Here is a 25,231-nt window from a genome sequence, read left to right on the forward strand (position 1 = left end):
CCCCTCACCACAGCCAGAGAGGAGCCCCCCTCACCACAGCCAGAGAGGAGCCCCAATCACCACAGCCAGAGAGGGGCCCCCCTCACCACAGCCAGAGAGGAGCCCCCCTCACCACAGCCAGAGAGGAGCCCCCCTCACCACAGCCAGAGAGGAGCCCCAATCACCACAGCCAGAGAGGGGCCCCCCTCACCACAGCCAGAGAGGAGCCCCAATCACCACAGCCACAGAAGGGCCCCAATCACCACAGCTAGAGAAAAGCCGTGAGGTGACAGAGACCCAGCACAGCCAAAAATAAATAAAAACAAATAAACAAAAACCTTTCATTGCTTTGTATTTCCTCACATCCTAGTCAAACTACTCCCTTAGCTTTTCCACTCCATCAGTCTCCAAATCCTACTGCCCTTGGCAGACTCTTGGTACAGATGTCTAAGGGTGCCATCCCCGTCTCTCTCTATCTGTACTTAGAGTACGCACATCCCCTTCCTTCACACTGCTCTTCTCAGCCAGAGCTCAGGTCAAGTCTCTTGTCTTTCACTCAGCTTCCTCTGATAAGTCCAGCCCTTAACTCTTATAGGACATACAAATTGGTTCTCACAATTGGGTGCATAATTGTATTACATACTCTCCTACAGAGTTTTTTTCTTCCTCCTACAGTTAATCATTGCTTCACTTGTATTATTCTGGTGTCCCCAATTGTTTTAGGGTAAACCAGTATGCAATTACATTTTATGTGTTGGAAATACTCACATGTATGTATGTATATACGTGTGTGTGTTTACAAATATGTGAGTCTACTGTTATTTATTGACTGTATTAACCACTTATTGTTAACCTAATTTCATACAAAATATTTGCATATTCTCATGAATGATAATTTACATAGATTCAATGTCAATTTAAATATTTCCAGAGTAATTTTATCACATTTATTGATAAAATAGATTTTTAAGAAGTAGGCTAGTTGCCTTAGAAATCTCAAATGAGATATGAAAACAGTTAAAGATTTTTTTTTCTAAGGTAATCTCAACAGTTTTCTCCTTTTAAATGAGGTTTTAGAACAGTTCTGAATTTCCCTTCATTGATGATTCATTCATTCATTCATTCACACAACTAAATAGTTTCAGAATGCTTACTGGATGCCAGGTACTGTGTCAAGTATCAAGGACGTTATTCGTATCAGAACTATCTGAAGGTAGTTTCTATTAAGCCAAAAGAAAAATGCCATTTCATAGGAGAAATATGTAGACACTGTCAAGATATCCCAAAGTCTAATGGTAGCTAAATAAGGCTGACTGACAAACTTGGTACTCCTGATTAAAAGAAAAAAAAAAAATTCCAGCTCCATTTGATTTCTACTTCAACCTCTTCCACTGAAACAGATTGAGGCCAGTCAGGGCTATTTAACTGTCATAGATCTATTAGAATTTTCTGTTTGTCCCCTTTTTTGGTGTGTGTTAGGGGTTTATGATGTAGATGGTTTGGAAGATACAGATTGGAAAAGCCAGGATATTGAGCCTCAAATTTTAGTGTGGGAAGTAATGTTCTCCTGTGTTTAAATGAATTTTGGACAACCCAATGGCTTTGTTCCAAAAATGTCCTGCTGCAGTGGAGGATTATCTCACATGGGTCATTACACTTCTAAGCTTTAAGCCTCAAAATGAGCATTAAATTAAAATTCCCTACACCTAATAGGCAGAACATTGTGACACTCAAAAGATGTGGAAGTGCTAACTGAATTCTGGGCAATAATATTATTATCACTGCATATTTATTGAGTTCAACAGGGTGCTAAGTACTGTACAGACAGATAGTACATGCAGCCTATACAGAAAAAAAGCAACCGCAGTAATCTTGTAACCGTCTCCTATTCATCTGCTTGAGGAACAGACAGTATAACTAGAGTTTTTAGAAAGTCTCCTCTTTTCAAAAGTGTCCTCAAGGTTTTCCATTCTTTTGTTTGACTGGAAAGTGGCTGATTTTCTACAGTTACCATTTATGAATGTGGCCAAGTCTCCCAACTTCAAAATTACCATAAGAATGCTGTAGGCATTTAACTGAAGAACTTCATTCCCTTGCAACCAGTAATTATGAGTGAAGTTTTCTGGGAATCTTAAATAAATCAATTGTAAAATATGATACACATACCATTGTGTTTTTCATTCAACAGGGGAAATAGGAGTTTTCAAAATTAACAGTATTGCTCTTTTTAACTAGCCTTCAATTTTCTGAAAAGATGCATGCATTTGAATGTCAAAGAATTTAAAAATTAATGAGTGAAAATATTCAAAGTTGAAGCATGAAGCAAATTTCCTTTTTTTTTAAAAAACAAATCTAGACACAAATAGAGTAAAAGTTCAAGTGCAGTATACCAAATATGTATGTGCAAGAAGAAATATGCATGTGGATGAGCTACAAGAATAACTTTGCATACACGAAACTAATTGAATTTCAGAAACCAAACTTTCTTTATTTAAATGCCAGTCCATCAGGGTTAGAAGAAAAAAAATTAAGCACTTTAGAGAAAATGGGTTATAAACTGTCATTGTTGAGTTTAATGCTCTGACAACTTTGAAAGTAACTATAATGTAATTTCTCAAGTTGGTAGCTAAAATAATGGAACATTTGGATGCCATTGAAATGTATGACAGTCAAGGAGAGAGCAGAAAAGCAGCAGGAACAATGCTTTTCTTTGCTTATAATTCTTTGCGGTTTTGAACTCTTGCTCCAAACCTTGGTTATGGCAGTCAAGGGCAGCTCTCGGCTCAGTTGTTCTCCTGTCATTCCTGCTCGTAAGAGCCGCATCTGGGCCTGCTTACCACTTTCAGCAGCTGTCCTTTCCACCAGTTTGTCTCCTCCATCTTGTCTCCTCCATCTGCTGTCAGGCCTATACCTGAACCCCTATGCTAAGAAGTGAGTAATGTCTCATGTAAATGGGTCAGTGTTGGTGTCAAACTTGTAGGCTAGGCCTGGTCTTTGGAATTAGTATCTCCAGTTACTAACAAACACGGAGTCCAGTCCATTCTGTCCTGGGGACTGTTGTTCCATAGCTAAGTCATGTCCAACTCTTTGCAATCCCATGGACTGCAGCACTCCAGGCTTCCCTGTCCTTCACCGTCTCCCAGAATTTGCTCAAACTCATATCCATTGAGTCACTGATGTGATCCAACCATCTCATCCTCTGTCGTCCCCTTCTCTTGCCTTCAATCTTTTCCAGCATCAGGGTTTTCTCCAAAGAGACAGCTTTTCACATCAGGTGGCCAAAGTATTGGAGATTCAGCTTCAGCTTCAGCCCTTGCAACAAATATTCAGGGTTGATTTCCTTTAGGATTGACTGGTTTGATCTTCTTGCTGTTCAAGGGACTCTCAGGAGTATTCTCCAGCACCACAATTTAAAAGCATTAATTCTTCTGCATCCAGCCTTTTTTATGGTTCAACTCTCACATCAGTACATGACTACTGGAACTCTGACTATACCAACCTTTGTTGGCAAAGTGATGCCTCTGCTTTTACATATGCTGTCTAGGTTTGTCATAGCTTTTCTTCCAAGGAGCAAGCGTCTTTTAATTTCATGGCTGCAGTCACTGTCCACAGTGATTTTGGAGCCCAAAATATAAGTAACCCTACTGTGGACAACATGAAGTTGAACTATAGGGAGACACGATTCAGATGCATTTGTCTTACCAACAGGCAACCTCAGAGATGGCGCTTCCTTTTACGGTTTCTGGACTGGCCTTGTCATTTTTCAAATGAGTATTTATGTCAAATTACGTATTTATGTCATTGGAAATATATGGGCACTGGCCTATGCAACTCAAGTTCCTCCTGAATAAGAACTGACTGAGTTGGGATTCATTCCTTCCTGTCTAACCACAATAAAGAGGAGGGGGGAAACATTTTTTTTTTTTCTCCCAATCCAATTCAGCCCATACTTACTTGGAGTCTATTAAGTATAATCTTAGTGCCAGGAGGAAAATAGAAATCGCCATTAAATACTTTGTAATCTATGGTCTCATAACAGACACATACTCATGAATGATGTATTTCTTTACGTTTTTACCTTAAGAAGGGATACTTCATAGGAGCATATTAGTTTTCCTGCCCTCCCTCACTGAAAACCACACTTCAAGGTTGTCTGAAAGTGGAGTCTCTCTGGGTGCAAAGATGACTTATTCTTGGCATGCACACCAGCCTTTCCACAGTCCCTTTTACTTCCCAGTGCCAAGTTGGAGCTGATATGACATATGTAAGGGAGTCAGGGCTGCCCTTGTTCCTACTAGTTCTCCTTGTGTCCTGCGATGGGATTTTGTTTTGAAGCACAGGAAGGCATAGGCCCCCTCTAAATGGCATGTCAAGCCTCAGATACAGTTTGGTTTGGATCCTTTCCCCTTTTTGATACCACAATTTGTCAGCAGTAGAGAATGTAGATAGCCATGCCAAATGTGAATGTTGCCTGTGTGCCCACATTTGGCAAATGTTTACCCAGATCTTTGCTTTGAGAGTTAAACAGCTAATCATCTAGTTGTATTGTTTAGTTGTTAAGTCATGTCCAACTCTGTTGTGACCCCATGGACCAGAGCCCGCCTGGCTCCTCTGTCGGTGGGATTTCCCAGGAAAGAATACTGGAGTGAGTTGTCATTTCCTTATCCAGGGGATCCTCCCAACTCAGTGATCGAACCTGCATCCCTTGCATTGGCAGGCAGGTTCTTTACCACTGAGCCACCTAGGAAGCCCTCATCATCTAATAGACAATATCTAAGGTACTACTTAGCATTGAAATTTTGTAATTCTGTGGGATTTATTGGCACGTTTGTGAAAAGCTGCCGATGATATGCCATCTTGCTTTCACTGAGAAAATGTTATAAAGGAGAACATTAATCTATAGAGGAAGAGATGAGGGTAGTTCATATTTGTGGGTACAATGTTCAGAAGTCTAATGTTACCTATTTAGGTTACATGTTCAGGTTTCTGATATAATTTTTCAAATTACATGAATAAATATGCAGTATTCTTTTTTTTCAAGTGTTTTAGAGATATTGATGTAAATTTTTTCTTATACTTTATACTTCTTCCTTCAAAATGTTAAGGCTATAAAGTAGGGTTTCATAACTCCAGCCAAGGGAATTCATTTTGCTTGTATTTGCATGCAGTCTGGTCAAGCACCTGAAACAATCTGTTAAGTGAAATTTGATCATGTCCAGGGTCTTGTTTTCAGTTGATCTACAGGAAGGAGGTTAAGAAAGTGACTGTTTTCAAGTAGGCACCAAACCAACACAACAAGAGTGTGAATAGGAGAGTTAGGAGTCTAGGTTGTGTCCATTACATTCTTCCAGAATAAGTGACGGATGGTCCACTTCTTAAGATCATTAAAAACCCCAACACAGACTGTCATATATGCAACCCCCAAAAAAGGGCCATATTGAATCTGAATTTTTTAACATAAAAAATTTCCCACAGTAAACTGATAAGTGCCAAAAGGAGGTTACAAAACTATACCTATAGTATGATTTCAATCTTTTTGATAAATTGGATTATATGTCATTTATGAGCTTATACACATAAATGTAAAATAAAAGTTCATACAGTTTATATTCCAAAATGTAAAAAGTAATCATCATTTCATTGGGAAATTATGAATATTACATTTTTCTTCTTTTTTTGCTTTATCTCTTTTTTAAAACAACAAATACATATATAATATTATATGTTTCTGGTGCATCATAGTTACATGTTTTTACCTATTCTGTAATTAGAAATAGCTGTATTTAAAAAAAAAAGTTTACCACAGGCATTAAGTAATTTCTAAAAGAAGAGTTTTGAAAATAAACTCGAATTTTCTCCCTTTCATTGATGTATACAGATACACGCATTAGATCATAAGAAATTGAGTTCACTCTTTCCTACATATGGATGTCCTTGTGATATGACAGGAACTTTTAAATGAGTTGCTCCTGGAAGCATCATTTCTGAAGACGGGTAAATGGTTTTATGCATGTATCAAAGCACATATCATGGGTCTGTCATAGCCTTGCACAGAGAGATTTGTAATTCTTCATCCTGAAGTGGAGCAAGCACGTTCAGCTCCCACTGACAGAGAGAACAAGGTCTCCTATTGTCAAAATGCTAAATAAAACCCCCCTTGTGTTCTTTAGCTGAAAGCACATCTCTAATTCCTAGACACCACAAGTCTGTCTGCCATAGCCCTGTCTCCCTGCTGGCAATGGTATAATGTGCTTTAAAGTTAGCTGCAGCCTTTTCGACTTCCTCATCTAAAGAGAAGGGGCCCACGGCCTTTGGATGGTAATGATGGAGCGTGGAAAGGTGTGTGTGTGCGTGCTAAGTCGCATCAGTCATGTCTCTGTGACCCATGGACCGTAGCCCACCAGGCTCTTCTGTCCATGGGATTCTCTAGGCAGGAATACTGGAGTGGGTTGCCAGTCCTCTCTCCAGGGGATCTTCCCGACCCAGGGATTGAACCTGTGTCTCTTATGTCTCCTGCATTGGCAGGTGGGTTTTTTACCACTAGTGACACCTGGGAAGCCCCATGTAAAGGTGAGGCTTAGCCAGATTAATGAACAATGGCAAAGAGGATGCCCCCACCATGTTAAGAGAAAAAATGCAGTCATTTGGTATCTTTGTGATACCCACAGTTGCTTACAAAATACTCAATTTAAGAACAACACAAGAGAAAATCAAGTCCCCTCTAAATGGAAAAAGATGGAAGACATTCTGCTTTTTTAGAACATGGAGTTTGATTGGTCAGAGGCTCCTGATCTGTGGACATTTGTTTCTTAGTTTAAAAATGTCTTTGTGAAGCTTCTGAAGAAGGATATTAATGATATTTATACATTAAAAAAATGAGCTTTTCCTATTTTATTTGAAATAGTATCCCAAGTTATCTCAACTATATATTAGCAAAGTATACCTTAGCATGGAACTGAGCCCCATGTCCAATTTTAAGATTTATCAGCATCTTTAAAAATGTATAGTGGCATGCCAAGAGTTATAACAGGGTACCTCATGAAAAATCTACAACCTTCCTTCTGAATTATGTATTTATGACCTCCTGAGGATGATAGATTTCAGGGAGAGAAATGTGATTTAGGAACTGCTTTTAGGCTCCAAACATACACTGGGGTTTGCAAGAGGCCTCTGTACTGACTAGGGTGCAGTGAGATGAAGCTTTTCCCCTTTCTGAAAGTCAGTCAGCACCACGGGGATCATGCCAACCTTTTGCTTAGGCACCTACTTTTTGTGGATTTCTGGCAGTACAGATTGCAGCAGCCTGGGAAATAGGGATTGTTTGGTTTGTGGATTACCTGGAGCTCTAAACCTAAAGTTCAATCAGTGTTCAGTGGGTGCCCATGATGTCCCAGGTATCGCCCCAGGCGCTGGGAGTATAAAGAGGGGCACTCCTCAGTTCTGGCCCCCATCCCACCGCTGGCCTTCACCAAAGAGAGGGCCGGGAAGGGGGCATTGTTTAATCTCTGGGGGAAGCCCATCCTGCAGCTTGCTAACAGATCTGAGACGGCCTGAAGGATAGCCAGAGCGTGAACCACTAAGCGCAAGGAACTGTGAGTTAAGGTATCTGTCACTGAGTATTAGCAATGCTGTGGGTGACCTCCACTGAGAATCTTTTGATTATTCACAATCAGTTTACTATTTCCACACAACTGAGGTCCTGACATCTGAATGAAACAGAAAAAAAAATTCCCATTATGTGTTGAAACCTTAAACACATTGCATTAACAACCAAACATAATTTAAGGCCTTAAAGTAGTTATAATTCTGGAGAAAACTTGGGAGTTAGTGATGAGACTGGGTAGGCCTAGAGATGGCTAACCTGGAGAAATTAGCTATCTGTCCCAGGCTAGTCTCAAGAATAATTATTGAGTCCCTGGATTGTTGGGAAAGGTATAGCTCCACCATTTGAGCCGGGATGCCTCTGTCTCCAGCTCAGATTCTCACTTAGAAAGTCAGGGGGACCACAGATCCCCCATCAGAGCCCCGTGACTTTCTTTATAACCAGGCCAGATCCATGGTTGATTCCTTATTTTGCCTATCTTGGGAAAATGGGCTGCTGCAACTTAGATGGTCGTAGTCCATTTAGTGGATGTTAGCAAATGGAAGATGATAAATCTCTGAAACTTTGGGCTCATCTTCAGAAAAGGAAGGAAGAAATTAGTGCTCTTTTGAGTGCATACCATATGCCAGGATCTAGGTACACTTATAGATGCTATCTTGTTAAAGTACTGCAAATACATTCAACAACCATGGGCCAAACTATAAATACAATGCATATAATGCACTAAGTGTTCTGAATTCTGCCACAAAAAAGACAGCTTCAGGAGTCAAAAGAGAAAAATTTTAAGCTTCTAATCATATGGCGAACACTTTATATGCACCATGCACATGAACCAGGCCAATCCTCACAAAGTTCTATGAAAAAGAGATTATAATTATTGTTATCCCAATTTTACAGGAAACTGAGACTGGGTGGACTAAGAAAGGTTATACAGCTGGTGCCTGCCAAGGCTTGTCTGCTTCCAAATGCTTTGCTTTAACCACCTCTGTCTAAATTGGTTTCACATGATTCCAGTTCCAGTTCAGTCGCTCAGTCGTGTCTGACTCTTTGTGACCCCATGAACTGCAGCACGCCAGGCCTCCCTGTCCATCACCAACTCCAGGATTCCCTCCAAACTCATGTCCATCGAGTTGCTGATGCCATCCAACCATCTCATCCTCTGTTGTCCCCTTCTCCTCCTGCCCTCAGTCTTCCCAGCATCAGGTTCTTTTCAAATGAGTCAGCTCTTCGCATCAGGTGGCCAAAGTATTGGAGTTTCAGCTTCAGCATCAGTCCTTCCAGTGAACAATCAGGACTGACCTCCTTTAGGATCGACTGGTTGGATCTCCTTGCAGTCCAAGGGACTCTCAAGAGTCTTCTCCAACACCACAGTTCAAAAGCATCAGTTCTTTGGCACTCAGCTATATTTATAGTTCAACTCTCACATCCATACATGTGGATATGTTTATTTCTCAGTAAATAAGGTTAAATAATTGTCTAAAATACATTTCCAAAATGTGAAACAACCAAAGTTATTATAGGTTTTCTCAATTTTAAAGAAACTGTATTTGCCCGGACATATAGACCTATTTTCCTTGGCTCTGAAACCTGAGACTCTCCTGAATTCTCTTCCTTACAGTCTTCTGTGTCCTGCTGACAACCTCTCAGCATCTCACTAAAGCAGTCCTGCTGCAAAATAGATGAGGTTGGTAGCCCCTGACTTGCCACAAAAGTGAGTCATTGGAAAGGTCCTGAAACAATAGCTTATTTGAATAAAGCTCTCTGCAGCATGCAGAAGGCAAGCCAAAGTAGTTTTCCTTTTTATTCATAGAGGTACTTGAGTTAAAATCTCAAGTTCTGAACCTGCTGCCATTCCATTTTTTATTTTCTCACAAACAGACTTAAAGTGCTCAACTGGGTCATACATGGTGTAAGGTACAAGTGTTGAAGCCCTGATGAAATCAGACTGCATGGATCCTTCTGTAGCTCACCTATGTGTTGCACAAATAAATTAGAAAAGCAACACAGTGGGAGAAGAGGGGAAATTAGCTGGGAAAGCCAAGGGCAGAGGGTCAATTTACCATTTCTGCACTGTGGAGAAGCCAGTCTGTACTGCCAGGCCGTACGGTTGGGAGCTCTCACGATTGCTCAGAACCATGCAGGGAAATCGAAACCTCTTCCCTGAAAAGGGAGAAGCCGTCTGTGTGATGCCAGCCTTGTGGGGTGAGAGCTGGCACCTGCCACAAGACCCCCGCCACAGGCTTGCCCCAGAAGCTTGAAGGAAGCAACCGCACATCACTCCATGGAGAAACAAAGGCAGATTCTCAGCTCCCTGAAACTTGAGTGCCCAGCTCAGCAAGCTGTAACCCGCCTGGAGCCATCAGCTGCCCACACAACACAGAGCAGCGCGCAGAAGCCCCCTCATCTCCAGACTGAGCCCCTGGCCGGAAGGGCTTCCCAGGTTCGAGGGAACAGGTCTCAATCACTGTGACTCTACTAATCAGTGTTCAGATTTAAGAGGACATAAATGCAACATTTCGCAAACAGGTAAATCAGAGGTTGTTATGGAATCAAGGCTTCCCTCATGTCTTAGCAGTAAAAAATCTGTCTGCCAACGCAATAGACTCAAGTTCGACCCCTGGGTCAGGAAGATCCTCTAGGGTAGGAAATGGCAACCCACTCCAGTATTCTTGCCTGGGAAATCCCAGGGGCACAAAGGCCCGGTGGGCTATAGTCCACTGGGTTGCAGAGAGTCAGACATTACTTAGTGACGAAACAACAAGAACAATTTATGGAATCAAAGATTGCTTTCAGACAACTCTCCAAGCATATGTACATGTCTGTTTTCCGATCGTGAACTTGGAGACTACCCAGGGGCTCAGAGGAGCAGGGCTGAGAGACGGAGAGCTGATGGGGGACACACCAGACGTGACACCCAAGCAGCTCTATGTCATTCAAGGACCCAAAACAGCCCTCCCGCCCTCAGTTCAGATGGAAGCCGAGTGAGAAGAACGCTCTCAGCCAAGATCCTAACCAGCTCCGCGTGCGTGTGTGTGCGCGCTAGGTCGCTTCAGTCGTGTCCAACTCTTTGTGAACCCATGAACTGTGGCCTGGCAGGCTCCCTTGTCCAGGGGACACTCGGGCAAGAATACTGGAGTGGGCTGCCAACCCAACTCCTTACATGCTATCCTTTTCATCCTCAACAGGCTCTTAAACCTCAGCCCTGAGCTCATTTCTTATTTTTTTTTATGGGTCCAAAGGGGCATATTGTGAAAAAATGTGAGGTGAAGAGATGACAAGAGATTAATTGCAGTCTACAATCCATGTGAATTACCTCCTTTGTGAGAGGATTACATATTATGAGGCAAGTACGGAAAGAAATCTTTTTTATATCAAATGTTGCCAGACAGGGGGCTCATTGGCTTACAGAGTATTAAAAAATGGAGGTGTCACATTTAATATAGGGAGATTTGGCCTGTAAATTTGATTTTGTTAAAAGTAAGACTTTCTGATGAAATGGCCTGCTCCCACAGCTGCCGCTGGCTGAGCATCAGGGGCACGTAAGACCCACTGCAGACTCCCTCCATCCCCGCCAGCCCACATACCGCTCCTCTGAATTACTGTCCCAGCCCTGAGGGCATCTTGGAAACTCTGTTTTGAACAAACTATTTTAGAATTAATATTTGCTTTGAAAAATATGCTTGTGTGTCTGATATTTACTCTTTGGTCAATTGGGAAAATACAGCAGTGCATCAGCAATTCACATTGCTGGGGTTTTCATAAAAAGATGGTTCTTAAGGATCCACATGAAGCTGGACTTCTCTGCAGGAACCAGAACGTTAGTCTTGATCTTACCTCATACACATGTGTGTGCACACACAGACACGTTTACCACCACCACTAATATTCCTTTTTAACTGGACTGGAGTGCCCAAGGCCATCCCTGCCTGGCCTGCTGGGGCACTGTTTAAGACACAGGAATGACAGCAATTTAGGAAAATCTACTGACGAGCAACGGGCTTCTCAGGTGGCCCAGTGGTAAAGAATCCATCTGGAATGCAGAAGACTTGGGTTCAATCCCTGGGTTGGAAAGATTCTCTGGAGTAGGAAATGGCCACCCACTCCAGAATTCTTGCCTGGGAAATCCCATGGACAGAGGAGCCTGGTGGGCTACAGTCCATGGGGTTGCAAAAGAGTCAGACACGACTTGGGAACTAAACTGCAGCACAGCTGATAAGGAAGGGTTTGCTTCTGAGCGAGAATAATTCCTGTGGGTAAAGGGATAAGATTTCTGGGAAAGATGGACTGGAAATCTTTCCTGAGGAGAGTGGAGGAAGTAGGCAGTCAGAAAGGCATGTGCTTGAGCTTAGGGAAGCAGGAAAAGCCTTCAGTGAAGAACTTAAACTTGGGGGTATCCCTCCCTTGTACTGTGGAGCAAGGAGTATGGGGATACTCGCATTTAGACAGAAGCTTTAGCCTTCTAGGCTGTAAGCACAGTTGCCCTGGTCCCTTGGTATCTGATGCGTGTACACAGCCTTGCAAGGTGGTGGTGTGAGAAGAGAAGGGGGTGGGGGAGAAACGCGACGCGAGTGAAGTCTGGCTGGTGTATTAGTTATGAGGGCTGCCAGTGCAAAGGACTACAGGCTGGGTGTCCTGAACAACAGAAATTTATTTATTTTCTCACAATTCTGGAGGCTAGGAGTGTTACCGCACTAGCCCTGGGTCTGCTCATCCTGGCACAGTACAGCCAATCTACTGACACTGGGGGCGCTGAAGGAAAGTACAGCCTTTACTGCAGGGCACCAAGCAAGGAGAACGGGCAGCTCATGCTCAGAAGACATGGAAAGCTTTGATGGATTTCAGGGAAGAGATTTTAAAGGCAGTGTGAGGGAGGGGCTGCAGGGCGTGGAGTCGGCTGGTGCACGGTCCTCGGATCGGCTGGCATAGAGCTGAAGTGTGGAGCACCATCAGTCATCTCTATTCTACCGTGCCCCTTCACGTTTCCTGATCACTGACTACGGAACTAGCCTTTGGAGACCCAGGGGAGGCCTGGGAGACTGACGCAAAGGGCGTTTCCTTCGAAAGCATACAGTGGGGCTTCCCTGAGAGTCCACTGGTTAAGAATCCACCTGCCGGTGCAGGGAACATGGGTTGATCCCTGGTCCAGGAAGATCCCACATGTCGTGGGGCAACTAAGCCCATGTGCGTGCGGGTACTGAGCCCGTGTGCGTGCGGGTACTGAGCCCGTGTGCCCATGGGTACTGAGCCCGTGCGCCCATGGGTACTGAGCCCGTGCCTTAGAACCTGCTCACCCTTAAAGTCCTCACACCCTACAGCCCGTGCCCTGAAACAGGAGCAGCCGCCGCGGTGACGCCCACTTGCTCCAACTAGAGAAAGTCCATGTGCAGCAGTGAAAACCCAGCCCAACCAAAACCAAACACATGGTAAATAAATAAAAATGACTTTTGAAAAAGCGCACAGGGGCTTGCACATAGTTTCAATGCCCACTTTTCTTTGATACTCCTCAGTGTTGTGGGGAACAAGTTCAGGAAGAGAGGAGATGAAGATTTGGGTAGAGAGGTTGATCGTAACCTCAGCAGAGGAGCTCAGTTCTAGGGGGACTCGGTGTCCGGAGTCTGCGGGGAAGATGTCAGCAGGTTGGCTCCTTCTGAGGCCTCTCTCCTTGGCTTGTAGCTGGTCATTTTCTGTCTTCCCATGGTCTTCCCTGTGGGTGTGTCTGTGTCTAAATGTCCTCTTGTAAAGACACCCGTCACTCTGGATTAGGGCTTACCCTAAAGGCCTCAACGTCATGTAATTATCTCTCTAAAGACTCCAAATAGTCATCTTCTGAGGTAGTGGGGATTCAGGCCTCAACATACAAATCTTTTTTTTTTTTTTAAGTTCTTTTGGCTCTCTCCTTCACACCTTCTTAACATTTATTTACTCATTTTTATCCTTGGGCCACATAGTGTGGCAAGTGGGATCTTAGTTCCCTGACCAGGGATCAAACTGGAGCCCCCTGCTTTGGAAGCATGGCATCTCAACCACTGGACCACCAGGGAAGCCCCCAGTGTAAGAATTGTAAGGGGATATGATCCGGTCTGAAACAGTCGGCATACAGTCACTATCCAGCTGGAATCCAGGCGGCACCCCCCACAGGGGCACAGAATCCTCTCAGATGGACTCTGTCCTGGAACTGGGGGCAGGGCCAGTGACAGAGTGAGCCCTGTCCAACGCGGGGCCTGCCACTCTGAGGAGCAAACAGCGGAGGGGCTGGTGAAAAGATGACCAGAGAGTATAACAGAAAACCTCCTCTTCCCCTACATCTGTACCCTGATCCTTGAGGGGGGCGCTGAGCTGACTGCCGGGTAAATCTGCTGTAAAGCGAGAGGGGGGGAAAGATGATTTGATTTGCCACACTTTAGCACGATGACGGATGTGCAGGGCTGCATATGTCCTATAAAGTAGGGAAGGCCTACACTGGACACCACTACGAAGTGACTGTGTGACCTTGAGCCTCTCCTCTTATCCAGGTCTTAGTTTCTAAACAGGAGAGAAGCAGCTGGGATGACACGAATGAAACACAGTCCCTCGACTCCAAGACAGAAGCTAATTGTAGTAGTTCATGAACGATTGGCAGAGTCATCTTTAACAGAGATCAGCATGAAAGGCAAGGAAACAAACATCCAGTGGGACACACATGCTAACTCCAGTAACAGGACCTTGGTGCTAGTCCAATACCAGGCTCAGAATAAGCATTTAAGAAAGAAAGTAAACACGGAATTGAGTTTCTATTAACTTCACTGAAGTTGGTAAATACAAAGAACAATGAAGACTAGTGAAGGAACCGTTCTAGAAGTAAAGAACAGGAAGAGAGGGTTCTAGGGCTCTTTTGGGAGTTCTGGAAAATGAAAGTCACAGCCAACTCTCCTTTAGAGGCTCATGCTACAGGAGTTGTCTGCATGCACAGACACACAGCTTTTTTGATGGCCTACATGTACTTCCTGCAAAGTTTTTTGAGGGTGGCAAACAGCTTAATGAGACAAACGGCCATTTCACTAGGAGTTAAATTACCAAAATATGGACGGCTTAATGGGTTGAAATAGACCTGCAACTCTTCACCACCAGAAATTACCATTATCTCAAAAGCAGCTGCTTACCAAAGTAAGAAACCACGAAGGATGTACACTCACTAAAGAAATCAATTTGCATCCCAAGGCAAGAGGAAATGTTATAAAAACTTACGGAAGAGCAATATTTTTTTTCCCCCTCAGAAAATACAACTATAAAAAAGGATGAGAATTTCAGGCAGGAAGAAAAAATAGTCACAGGAGATGCAGCGTACCAAGGACGATGGATGAGTATGCTAAAGAGACAGATACTAAATAATTTACATTCCTATAGATCTAGCATATTCCTCTGTAATGTGTTCTGTTATTTATACCGACTGCATTATAAAATCTCACCACCTTCTCTGAGCTTCTTCAAGATATACCCACATAGACAATGCAATTTCTCACCCTCTGTCTTTACACTGGTTACTGGGCCTTGTCATCTTTTTCATTTGCAAATAAAATACTCTCTCGGTTCTCTTCTGGAGACTTTTATCAGAACCATCCACCCCTGAACAGAGGAGCATTTCAAGATCAAAAGAGAGGCAAAGTCACACTCTTTTAGCAATTGAGATAAAGATTCACACATAATTAGGCCGGGACAATAGGATTATTTAAATGGATATATCTCTTAAGAAGAATCAACTGCTAGAAGCTATTCAAATACTGCAACCAGCACTAAAAAAAGACAGGGAACTGACAAGGCATTTACCATTACCAGGACAAGGCAAGCATGCAAGGGAAGAGGGAGGGCGAACAGTGGTTTAAAGTGCCTTTGCATGGGTCTCCCTGGTGGTCCAGTGGGTCTGAATCTGCCTACCCGTGCAGGGGGCACTGGTCTGACCCCTGGGCTGGGAAGATCCCACACGCCTTGGAGCAACTGAACCTGTGCACCACGACTACTGAAGCCCAAGCTCTCTAGAGACTGCTCAGCAGCAAGAGAAGTCACCGCGCTGAGAAGCCCATCCTCCACAACTAGAAATTAGCCTCCATTCACCGTAACTAGATAAAGCCTGCACACAGCACCAAAGGTCCAGAGCAGCCAGAAGTTATTTTTTAAATTGTGTCCCCATTTTACGGGCTTTCCTGGGGGCTCAAGTGGTAAACAATTTGCCTGCAACTCAGGAAACCCAGCTTAGATCCCTGGGTTGGGAAGATCCCCTGGAGGAGGGCATGGCACCCCACTCCAGTATTCTTGTCTGGAGAATCCCATGGACAGAGAAGCCTGGTGGGCTATAGTCCATGGTTGCAAAGAGTTGGACACGACTGAAGTGACTTGGTATACACATTTTACAGATGACAAAATGGAGGATCACAGTTGATTTAATTTGGCAAAGCAGATGGAGACAGGCAGACCACTCTGTCCCTTCTGTCTGCAAGCCTACGCACTTTCCCCGATGTTGATACCCACCTCTGCGATCTCATGGAGAGGGAGAATAACGGTGTCTTAGAGTAATTACTCATTCACACACCCTTTATTGAGAGTCCCATGGTTCCCAGGTACTGAACTAGATACTCTAAACAGAAAGACAAATAAGACAGTCGACTGGCGCTGACAACACTGACCCCCGTATTCCACCGTTCCTGGAGTACACTACCTAACAGACATCATCTTTGGTACTTTTCATTTGTCATTCTGTAATTTGGAAGAACAAATCTGACTCCACAGGAGAGCTGTTTCTTTTACTTTAACCTTTGTATTCAGTTGCTCTTGCTATAAGTTAACAATGTTGCCTACAGCTTGAAATAGATAGCCCATTTCAAAGGCTCTGACCTTTAAGAGTATAACACTTTCCCATTCACAGAGATAAATTTTCAGAACAGAGAATAACATTTGTCTTGTTGGAAGATTACAGGAACTTGTGGACAGTTACAAAAAGATTACAGGAACTTGTGGACAGCTACAAAAACCAAGGATTCTGACACCAGGTTTGCAGCAACCTGCAACCAATCATAACCCCCCCCCCCCCTTATAGTACAAAATAAACCTGAATTCTAACTGGGTAAAATGGGTCTTTGGGACACTAGTCTACCATCCTCTTATCTCTTCTGGCTTCCCAAATAAAGTCACTATTCCTTGCCCCAACCATGTGCTATCCCTTGATTCTTTGGCCTATCATGGAGGGAGCAGTATGAACTTGGCTTTTCAGTCGCTCAGTCGTGTCTGACTCTTTGAGACACCATGGATTGCAGCATGCTAGGCTTCCCAGTCCATCACCAACTCCCAGGCTTTGCTCAAACTCATGTCCATCAAATCGGTGATGCAACTTCAAATGCTCTTTACACCAACCCTATGCTAGAAACCTAGAACTTCCAGATGTTCAGGTTGGATTTAGAAAAGGCAGAGGAGCCAGAGAACAAATTGCCAACATCTGCTGGATCATAGAAAAAGCAAGAGAATTCCAGAAGAACATCTACTTCTGCTCTATTGACTATGCTAAAGCCTTTGACTGTGTGGATCATGACAAACTGGAAAATTCTTCAAGAGATGGGAATACCAGACCACCTGACCTGCCTCCTGAGAAATCTATATACAGGTCAAGAAGGAACAGTTAGAACCAGACATGGAACAATGGACTGGTTCCAAATCGGAAAAGGAGTATATCAAGGCTGTATATTGTCACTCTGCTTATTTAACTTATATGCAGAGTACATCATGCGAAATGCCAGACTGGATGAAGCACAAGCTGGAATCAAGTTTGCCAGGAGAAATATAAATAATCTCAGATATGCAGATGACACCACCTTAATGGCAGAAAGCAAAGAGGAACTAAAGAGTCTCTTGATGAAGGTGAAAGAGGAGAGTGAAAAAGCTGCCTTAAAACTCAACATTCAAAAAATGAAGATCATGGCATCTGGTCTCTCATCACTCCGTGGCAAATAGATGGGGAAACAATGGAAACAGTGACAGACTTTATTTTCTTGGGCTCCAAAATCACTGTGGATGATGACCACAGTCATGAAATTTTTAAAAAATGCTTGTTCTTTTAATAGTAAGAAAAGTTATGACAAACCTAGACAGCATATTAAAAAGAAGAGATATCACTTTGCTGACATAGGTCCATCTAGTCAAAGCTCTGGTTCTTCCAGTAGTCATGTATGGGTGTGAGAGTTGGACTATAAAGAAAACTGAGTGCCAAAGGATTGATGCTTTTGAACTGTGGTGTTGGAGAAGACTCTTGAGAGTCTCTTGGACAACAAGAAGATTAAACGAGTCCATCCTAAAGGAAATAAATCCTGAATATTCATTGGAAGGACTGATGCTTAAGCAGAGGCTCCAATACTTTGGCCAACTGATGTGAAGAACTGACTCATTAGAAAAGGCCCTGATGCTGGGAAGGATTGAAGGCAGGAGGAGAAGGGGACGACAGAGGATGAGATGGTTGGATGGCATCACTGACTCAATGGACATGAATTTGAGCAAGCTCTGGGAGGTGGTGATGGACAGGGAAGCCTGGTGTGCTGTAGTCCATGGGGTCACAAAGAGTTGGACACGACTGAGCGACTGAACTGAACTGAACTGATGTTAGCAACTATCATCTCCACTTAACAGATGAAGGAAAAGGGGATTCAGAGAGTGTGACAGCCTGTCTAGGCTCTGTCAGCAGTCCCCACAATAATCTCAGGACTGGCTGAATGCATCACACATGCTTTTCCACACCACTTCCATTCACTATCTTGATGAATCAAGTTTCATGCCCATAAGGAGATTAAATATGGTAGGTGAAGAAAAAAATCTATACAAGTAATTATAAGAAAGAATTAATGTGTTTCTTTATTTCACAGCTGCCTTTTTGATAACTAGGTAATCAAGGCTAAAGTCATAGCCATTAGCTAAACTTTAATTCACAGTTTAGTTTATGCATCATTTTCAACTTTGTGCATCTATTTGCTGGAATTAGCCTTCTATCTCCACTGCAGTCATAACTGGCTATCAAGGGATGTACTTGTGAATTTTTCTATAGTCCTTTGCTGCTCTTGTTTCTTTAGCAAGTCCCTTTGATTCTGATAATGACAATCCCTTCTTATAGTCACAGATTTAAGGCAAATGTTCTATAAACTCCAAAACCCTTACTGTGTGTGTGCGTGCATGCTAAGTCGCGTCTGTCATGTCCAACTCTTTGTGGAAAACTGTAGCCCGCCAGGTTCCTCTGTCCATGGGATTCTCCAGGCAAGAATACTGGTGTGGCTTGCCATTTCCTTCTCCAGGAGATCTTTCGGACCCTGGGATTGATCCTGAGTCTCTTGCATTGACAGGCAGGTTCTTTATCACTAGTACCACCTGGGAAGACCTACAGTGTATACAGAGTCAACCTAAATATCTGAAATTAAAGTACAGGCATAGTACCAGCAGCGTACAATTAAAGTGCCTTCCATAATAGGGCTAGCACACTATAAACACATCATTAATGTCCTCCTGGTTACCTATTCAGAAGTGTATCTCCCAGGTCAGCTTCTAAACGGAGCCTTTCAAGAAGAGTTCAATTTACTTGATTGGAGAGGAGAAAGATGAAATAGAGCCACAAGTTTAATATGAGTTTAAAGAGGAGCATAGGGTTATCTTGCCAATTAAAGGCTTTCTATGAGGTTAATTACCCACAGGCTGGACTTAAAACTCACACAATGTATTGGCAGTTAAAAAAAATTTGTGTACAGCAGAGAATTCTCTTCTGCACTCTGAATGATATTATTTTATTCATTTTTCTTGCAGGGCTAAGTTAAAGATCCAATCAGAACAAAGAAAGAAATGTCATTCAAATGGTCGCAGAAATATTATACATAAAAAAACAACATGAGTAAGAATTTTATAATTTAGGGAGTGAAAGGAGGAGTGTTATGTGCAAGAGAGAGAGAAAGAAGAGGAAGCGAGAGAGACAGAGAGAAGAAGACAGGTACTCAAGCAGTTTTTTGAAAACCTCCGGGAGAGTGTTTACCGAAGAGTACCTCTGATGGGGAATACTGGTGAGTGGGCAGAGCAGGAGGGCAAGTTAGCTGGAAGGCAAGCCTGATGACCTTCAGGTATTCAAATTCTACCCGGGAACTTCAGAAAAGCCATATGCTCTTAGTTGGCTAGAACCATGATGGCATCTGTATGAGACCTTCATCCACGTCCCCATCATCTCTCACCTGGGTCCTTCTGAAAGAACCCCCTTCCCCAGTCTGCCGGCTTCGAAGGCCCTGCCCAGCCCCTGTCTGACCTGCAGGACGCCCCATCATTTCTCCCTCTGCCGATCCTATCACGCGCCACCCCACCCCGCCCTGCTTCATGGCTGGCCACCGAACTTGGGAGGAAGCTCAGAATCCTTACCACAGCCCTATTTGTGTTTTCCAGCTTGCTTTCCTGCTGCCTCTACAGCTTTCTAACTTTGCACCCTCAGTCACACTGGCTTGGTTCCATGTCTCCAACAGAAGCTTGGCTCCTGTCACCAAATGTCACCTCCTCAAAGAGGTCCTCCCGATTGCTCCACTGCCTTTGCCCACCCACTCCTCTCACAGGCACTGCCGTGGAGCCTTCTGTGAGCGGCCCAGAGCGCTTGTGTCTGCAGTGACAGCATTCACTCGGCGGCTGCCTGCTTGCCCATCCTTACCACACATTCTGCGTCCCTGGTACGCAGCTCAGCCCTGGAGACACGGCCAAGCACAGGGCCGGGGCCTCCGGCTCCTTCGGCCCGGGAGCTCTGTCTGTGCGGGAGTGTGCAGGTGAAGCTGAATCTTTAGGGAAGGTCAGGCTCTGTGACACCGTATGATAATAGTCAAAACCACAACAATTTTAACTACGTCTTACTGAGCGCCTGTGTTCGTCCAAAGGCCCAAAGTGTTGGGTCAGTATTCATGTAAGTCTGTGAAGGATGGGAAACTGTTAAGGATTCCTTTGGGAGTGGATTCAAATGCCTGGAAAACACTTTTGCCTCTTTTCCCTAGAGTCACACTCTGCACCACTCCACACCCCCCCCCCGCCCGCCCCAACCCCGACACCACCTTTCCTGGGATAAGGCAGTAAGTGATCTCAGCAGATTTCCCAGCTAATGAGACACCGTCCCTCTTCCCTGCTGGGAAGTAATAGGTTCAACTATCTGAGAACCCAGCCCCTCCAGGAGGCCTGGCCTCTGATGCAGAGGAAAGAAGGCCATGAATATAATATAAGGGCTATTATTCTGGCAAACCTACTCTAATTCTGGACCAGGTACGCACTGGAGCCCATTAGGATGACTTTGAAAAAAGAATTACAATAATTATTTTTTGGCAGCCTGGAGTCTTTTATCTTTATGTGATGATAGCAATGTTTTAAAAGGGTTATCATAGTGCTGCATAATAATAATAATACTTTATTAGGTGTAATGGTGTAAGAGTTTTAAAAATACTTTGATATAAAAGGTCAGGTTTAATCCTAATAATGATCCTTTGAGGTATACGGAGTAGCAGTTATTTGCCACATTTCACAGTAGGGAAACTGAGGTCCAAGGCAGCTGAATGGCTTCTAAGGCTCCAGGCTAATAATGGCAGGGAAGTCCTAGGACCCAAGGCACTGATTTCTAGTCCAGTGTTCTTTAAATAAATCATTACTGGAGAACTGACTTAAAGGAGACTATCAGAAGAGATGTGAGGTGTGTGTGTATGTGTGCGAATATAGGACTGTGGATTGTAGTGAGTGGTTCCTGGGACTGACAGATCAGTTTAGCAGCAAGGACATAATATAACAAAGCTCTACCTTCTAAGCATTGTCATCCGCGCAGTGTTGAGACTGTCACACTTAAATCACAGCATCATACATATTACCCAGGCTTCAAGCTTCTCAATAAAGAAACCTGATATGTATGGGAAGAATGTTTCAAAAGACTCTTTCATTTCTATTTTCTCATCCCTTGCCTTATGTTTTTTTTTTTTTTCCTCCAGAAATAATGCTCTTACAGTTTATATTGCTGCTTCTGTCTTACTGAATTACAGGAGCACATTTTATGGTCTCTGGCTGTGAATCAGCCAGCTTTCCCTTCCTAAGCCTCTCCCAAGAAAAGAAACGAGGAGCCTAGCAGTGCCCTTCTTCACAAAGGGTGTGCTTCACGCTAACTGCTGCGCTTCGGCGCTCTCTCTTTTTACCTGTGAGGCCACAATGGCTTACAAGGTTCTGCTCCTGAATTTTCTTTTCTGATTATTGACAAAGGGGCCCAAAGTCAAGGCAGAGATATCGATACATATGCTTGCTTTCAGGAAGGGCAAAGGTCCCACCATCCACTCTTGGCACAGAGGAGTGCATTCACAGGAAGGCACCAGAAATCTCCAGCTTCAGAACCAATCAGCCAAGAGAAATAGCTTCATTTTGCAACCCACTGTATGTGAATGTACACATACATTCAAGCTCCAGTTCATGGGGAAGGTTAAAGTAGTTGAGGGAAAGTCAGTTTTAATGAATATCGGCTCCCTCTATGAGCTTACCTCCAGAAAATGTTCTGCCTGCTGTTCTCGATCCAATTTCCTTGAAGTTGTTGTAATCAGACCTGTGTAGAAATGAGAATATTTGACTTGTAAATATCTGGGGCAAGCAGCTTACTGAGTGTGGGAACCAAGGAAAAGCAAAAGCAATGGGGAACAGTATAACTCACCGATCCTCAGCGACAGTCAGATGGGCTCAGAATTACTCTTTGAACAAAATAAAACTGACAAAGAAAACCTGAAAAGTTTGTTTCTGGGTTCTGCTTTCCACTGTTGAGGTACTTTAATCACTTTGGGGATGTAGAACCTCACTAAAGAACATTTGTTTTTCTGGTAATGAGGAATTTCAATGATTCATTTGCATATGACTGAAATTCTGCCATAGAAACCTCATTGAAGATTTTAGAGTTCTTGAACAATTAATAGATTGCTGATTAGATTCAGGCTATGAAACAGAACTTTCTTATTTAACTTTTTTACGCTTATATAATTTTTTGGTTATACTGACAAAGAAGGTTATTTTTGCAATAACTGCTTGTACACATAATTATTTCAAATCTACTCATACATGAAAGATCTCATGCTGTAGCTTTATCTCTTTGTTTTATTTGTTTGAATCTTTATACAAAATAAGTTCTACATTGGAAATAACTATCTTTCCTATGAATGGCATTTCTCATTAATCATCCCTCTGAGCAGAGAGACAAAGAAAGGGGAAGGAGAAGACAAAACTTTCAAGGCCATCCAATTTGTCTTTTGCAGATTTTATCATGATTATTCTTAGATGGCAATTAGGAGGTCAAATTTACATTCCATTTCTGGATTCCACACTGTCCCTGAAAATAAGGCCCTCTGATTGGGCTGCTGATCTATGCTGATCAATGAGAGAACTGAAAAGCTCACTCTCAGTGCTGGCGAAGTGCATGAAATATGGAAAACGTATGTCATCAAAATCCGCTGAGGCGTTCACATCTTTAATTTCCAGTAGTGGATGGAGTACATGATTTTAGAGAAAGCCAAAATAAAGACTACAAGGGGTTAAATGGCTCCCCATGGCCTTGAAAATAAAATCCTACTGGAAGTAACATGGCTGTTAGGGTTAGGGTTAGGAAGATCTGACTTCCAGTAGAACTTGAGCCTCATTATATGCTCATTGTAACACATTACCATGCTAAAGACACACCCACAGCCTCATGACAGTCACAAGACAGACCATAAAAGGCCAAAAAGTGGGCGTGGCCCAGTTGTGGAAATCCCCGCCAGACAGTTGGAATAATCTTCTCAATTGTTAGCCCATGAAATTACTCGGCCTGTAAAAACTAACCACTGCACTGAGGTCTCCCCTGCCTTCTGAGATGGACTACCTTCTCTCTGTGGAATGCGTCTCTCTACATAAACCTGCTTTCCCACTTAGCTCTTGAGGCAGAGCCCCCTTGCCTGCTTGCTTGTATCCTTCACAAACATCCTGCATTAATCATTAAATCTACTTCTTATCACTTTGTCTCTTGCTGAATTCCTTCTGCACTGAGACATAAAGAACCTGAACTTTAGTTAAGTCCAGACACCATGTGAGTGATTTCAATTAAAAGACAGCAGGTTCAATTTCTAGTCTGAGGTTTGACAGGGTTCGGGTCTCATGAGGTGTGCCTAGGTTTGAGCTCCAATCTGAGGGACGTGGTTTGAACCCCACTCACTTCACTCTCATCCGTCCACACTCCCATGGGAGGAAAACCCACACTCCCCTCGCACTGATGATCTGCCTTTCCATGAAATTTCCTGGAATGTCCCCCCACCTTTCTGCTTTGTCCACAGATTTTTCTTTTTTTTTTTTTCATCCACAGATTTTTCAAACTTAGCTCAGGTGTTAGAGAGGTGACCCTCTCTCCCAGGGTTAGGGGGCTGATAAACACTACCAGAACAAGTATACTCTACCACACTATCATTCTTGGCCTTTTACTACACTGCTTTGCTCACATGTCTGTATTTTCCCACTAGACAGACTGACAGAGTGACTTCATGGGAAAGACCTGCCTTCTGATTCAGAAGCCCTGGTGTCCACCTAAGCACCTGGCCTAAAACACAACTGGAGACTCATTAGCAACAACTGGAGACCCATTAGCAGTCAGTTGACAAAAGCTGCTATGGAAAAGAGAGACCACTCATACTCTGATCTTCAGTTGTGCTGCAGACAGGCTTGGAGTGTGGTTGTTTAGGAGGCATTGTTTTGTGTGTGGGGAGAGTATCTGTGGGTGGGGAGGGGGCGTGGGTCTTCAGTGCTCAGTTAAAGCTATTTTCTGAGTTCCTCTATGTGAATGGTGCAGTGCTAGGCACTTCTGCATATAAAAATGAGTTATTGTCAGAGATGATGGGGAAAGACTGCTATCAAGAGTTTCAAGGTAGGGGGTTTCCCTGGTGGTCCAGTGGCTAAGACTCTGTGCCCCAAATGCAGGGGGCCTGGGGTTCAATTCCTGATCACGGAACTAGATCCCACATGCTGCAGTGGAGGGTTCTGCATGCCACAGCTCAAAGATCCTGCATGCTGCAGCAGAGACTGAAGGCCCCACATGCTATAAGACCTGGCACAACCAACTAGACAGAGAGGTAGACGGATTAAAAAAAAAGAAACTTCTAGGGAGAGAATCAGTAACTTCTCTTCCTTAGCTGCCCATCAGAACCTCCTGGGAAACTCAAAACACGTGGATTCTGTGCCCCACTCCATCCCTCATTTACTGCCTATGAATCTCTTGAGATGATGCCTTGAGATGGTGCTCTGATTCTACGAGAAGGCTCTGTGCAATGCCATTATCCTTTGTTGAATTTCACCATGACCTTTTATTGACATGAGTTTTTCTGCCCATCCAAGAATGAAATACACTGAGCAGCTTTAGCATCTGGGTCAGACCTTGAGCTCATGTGTGTGTGTGTGTGTGTGTGTGTGTGAGACGGGTGAGCAAAGGGGACATGGAGATGTGTGAATACACTGGTGTGAGGTGATCAGTGGGGAACAGAGAGGAGCCTGCTCTGAGTCATATTGACTCAAGGTCAGCGGGTCACACCCGCGAGCGCCTAACACACAAATCTGACGCCATCACCTTCAGGTCAGGCTGTTCCACAAGCTCATTTGTCACGG

The 25,231-nt window shown here is 43.6% G+C and overlaps 1 protein-coding gene across 2 annotated transcripts in view; it reads right to left on the reverse strand.

Annotated features, from left to right (window-relative positions):
* Positions 1-25,231, reverse strand: part of FAT3 (FAT atypical cadherin 3) — a 767,497-nt gene that overhangs the window by 212,618 nt on the left and 529,648 nt on the right. For both annotated transcript variants that reach the window (XM_070457139.1, XM_070457138.1), the window contains exon 4: positions 22,105-22,166. In XM_070457139.1, the coding sequence (XP_070313240.1) occupies positions 22,105-22,166 (62 nt within the window). The remainder of the gene's footprint in view (positions 1-22,104; positions 22,167-25,231) is intronic.

The sequence above is a fragment of the Odocoileus virginianus genome, chromosome 28 (genome assembly GCF_023699985.2).
Source record: "Odocoileus virginianus isolate 20LAN1187 ecotype Illinois chromosome 28, Ovbor_1.2, whole genome shotgun sequence".
NCBI lineage: Eukaryota > Metazoa > Chordata > Mammalia > Artiodactyla > Cervidae > Odocoileus > Odocoileus virginianus.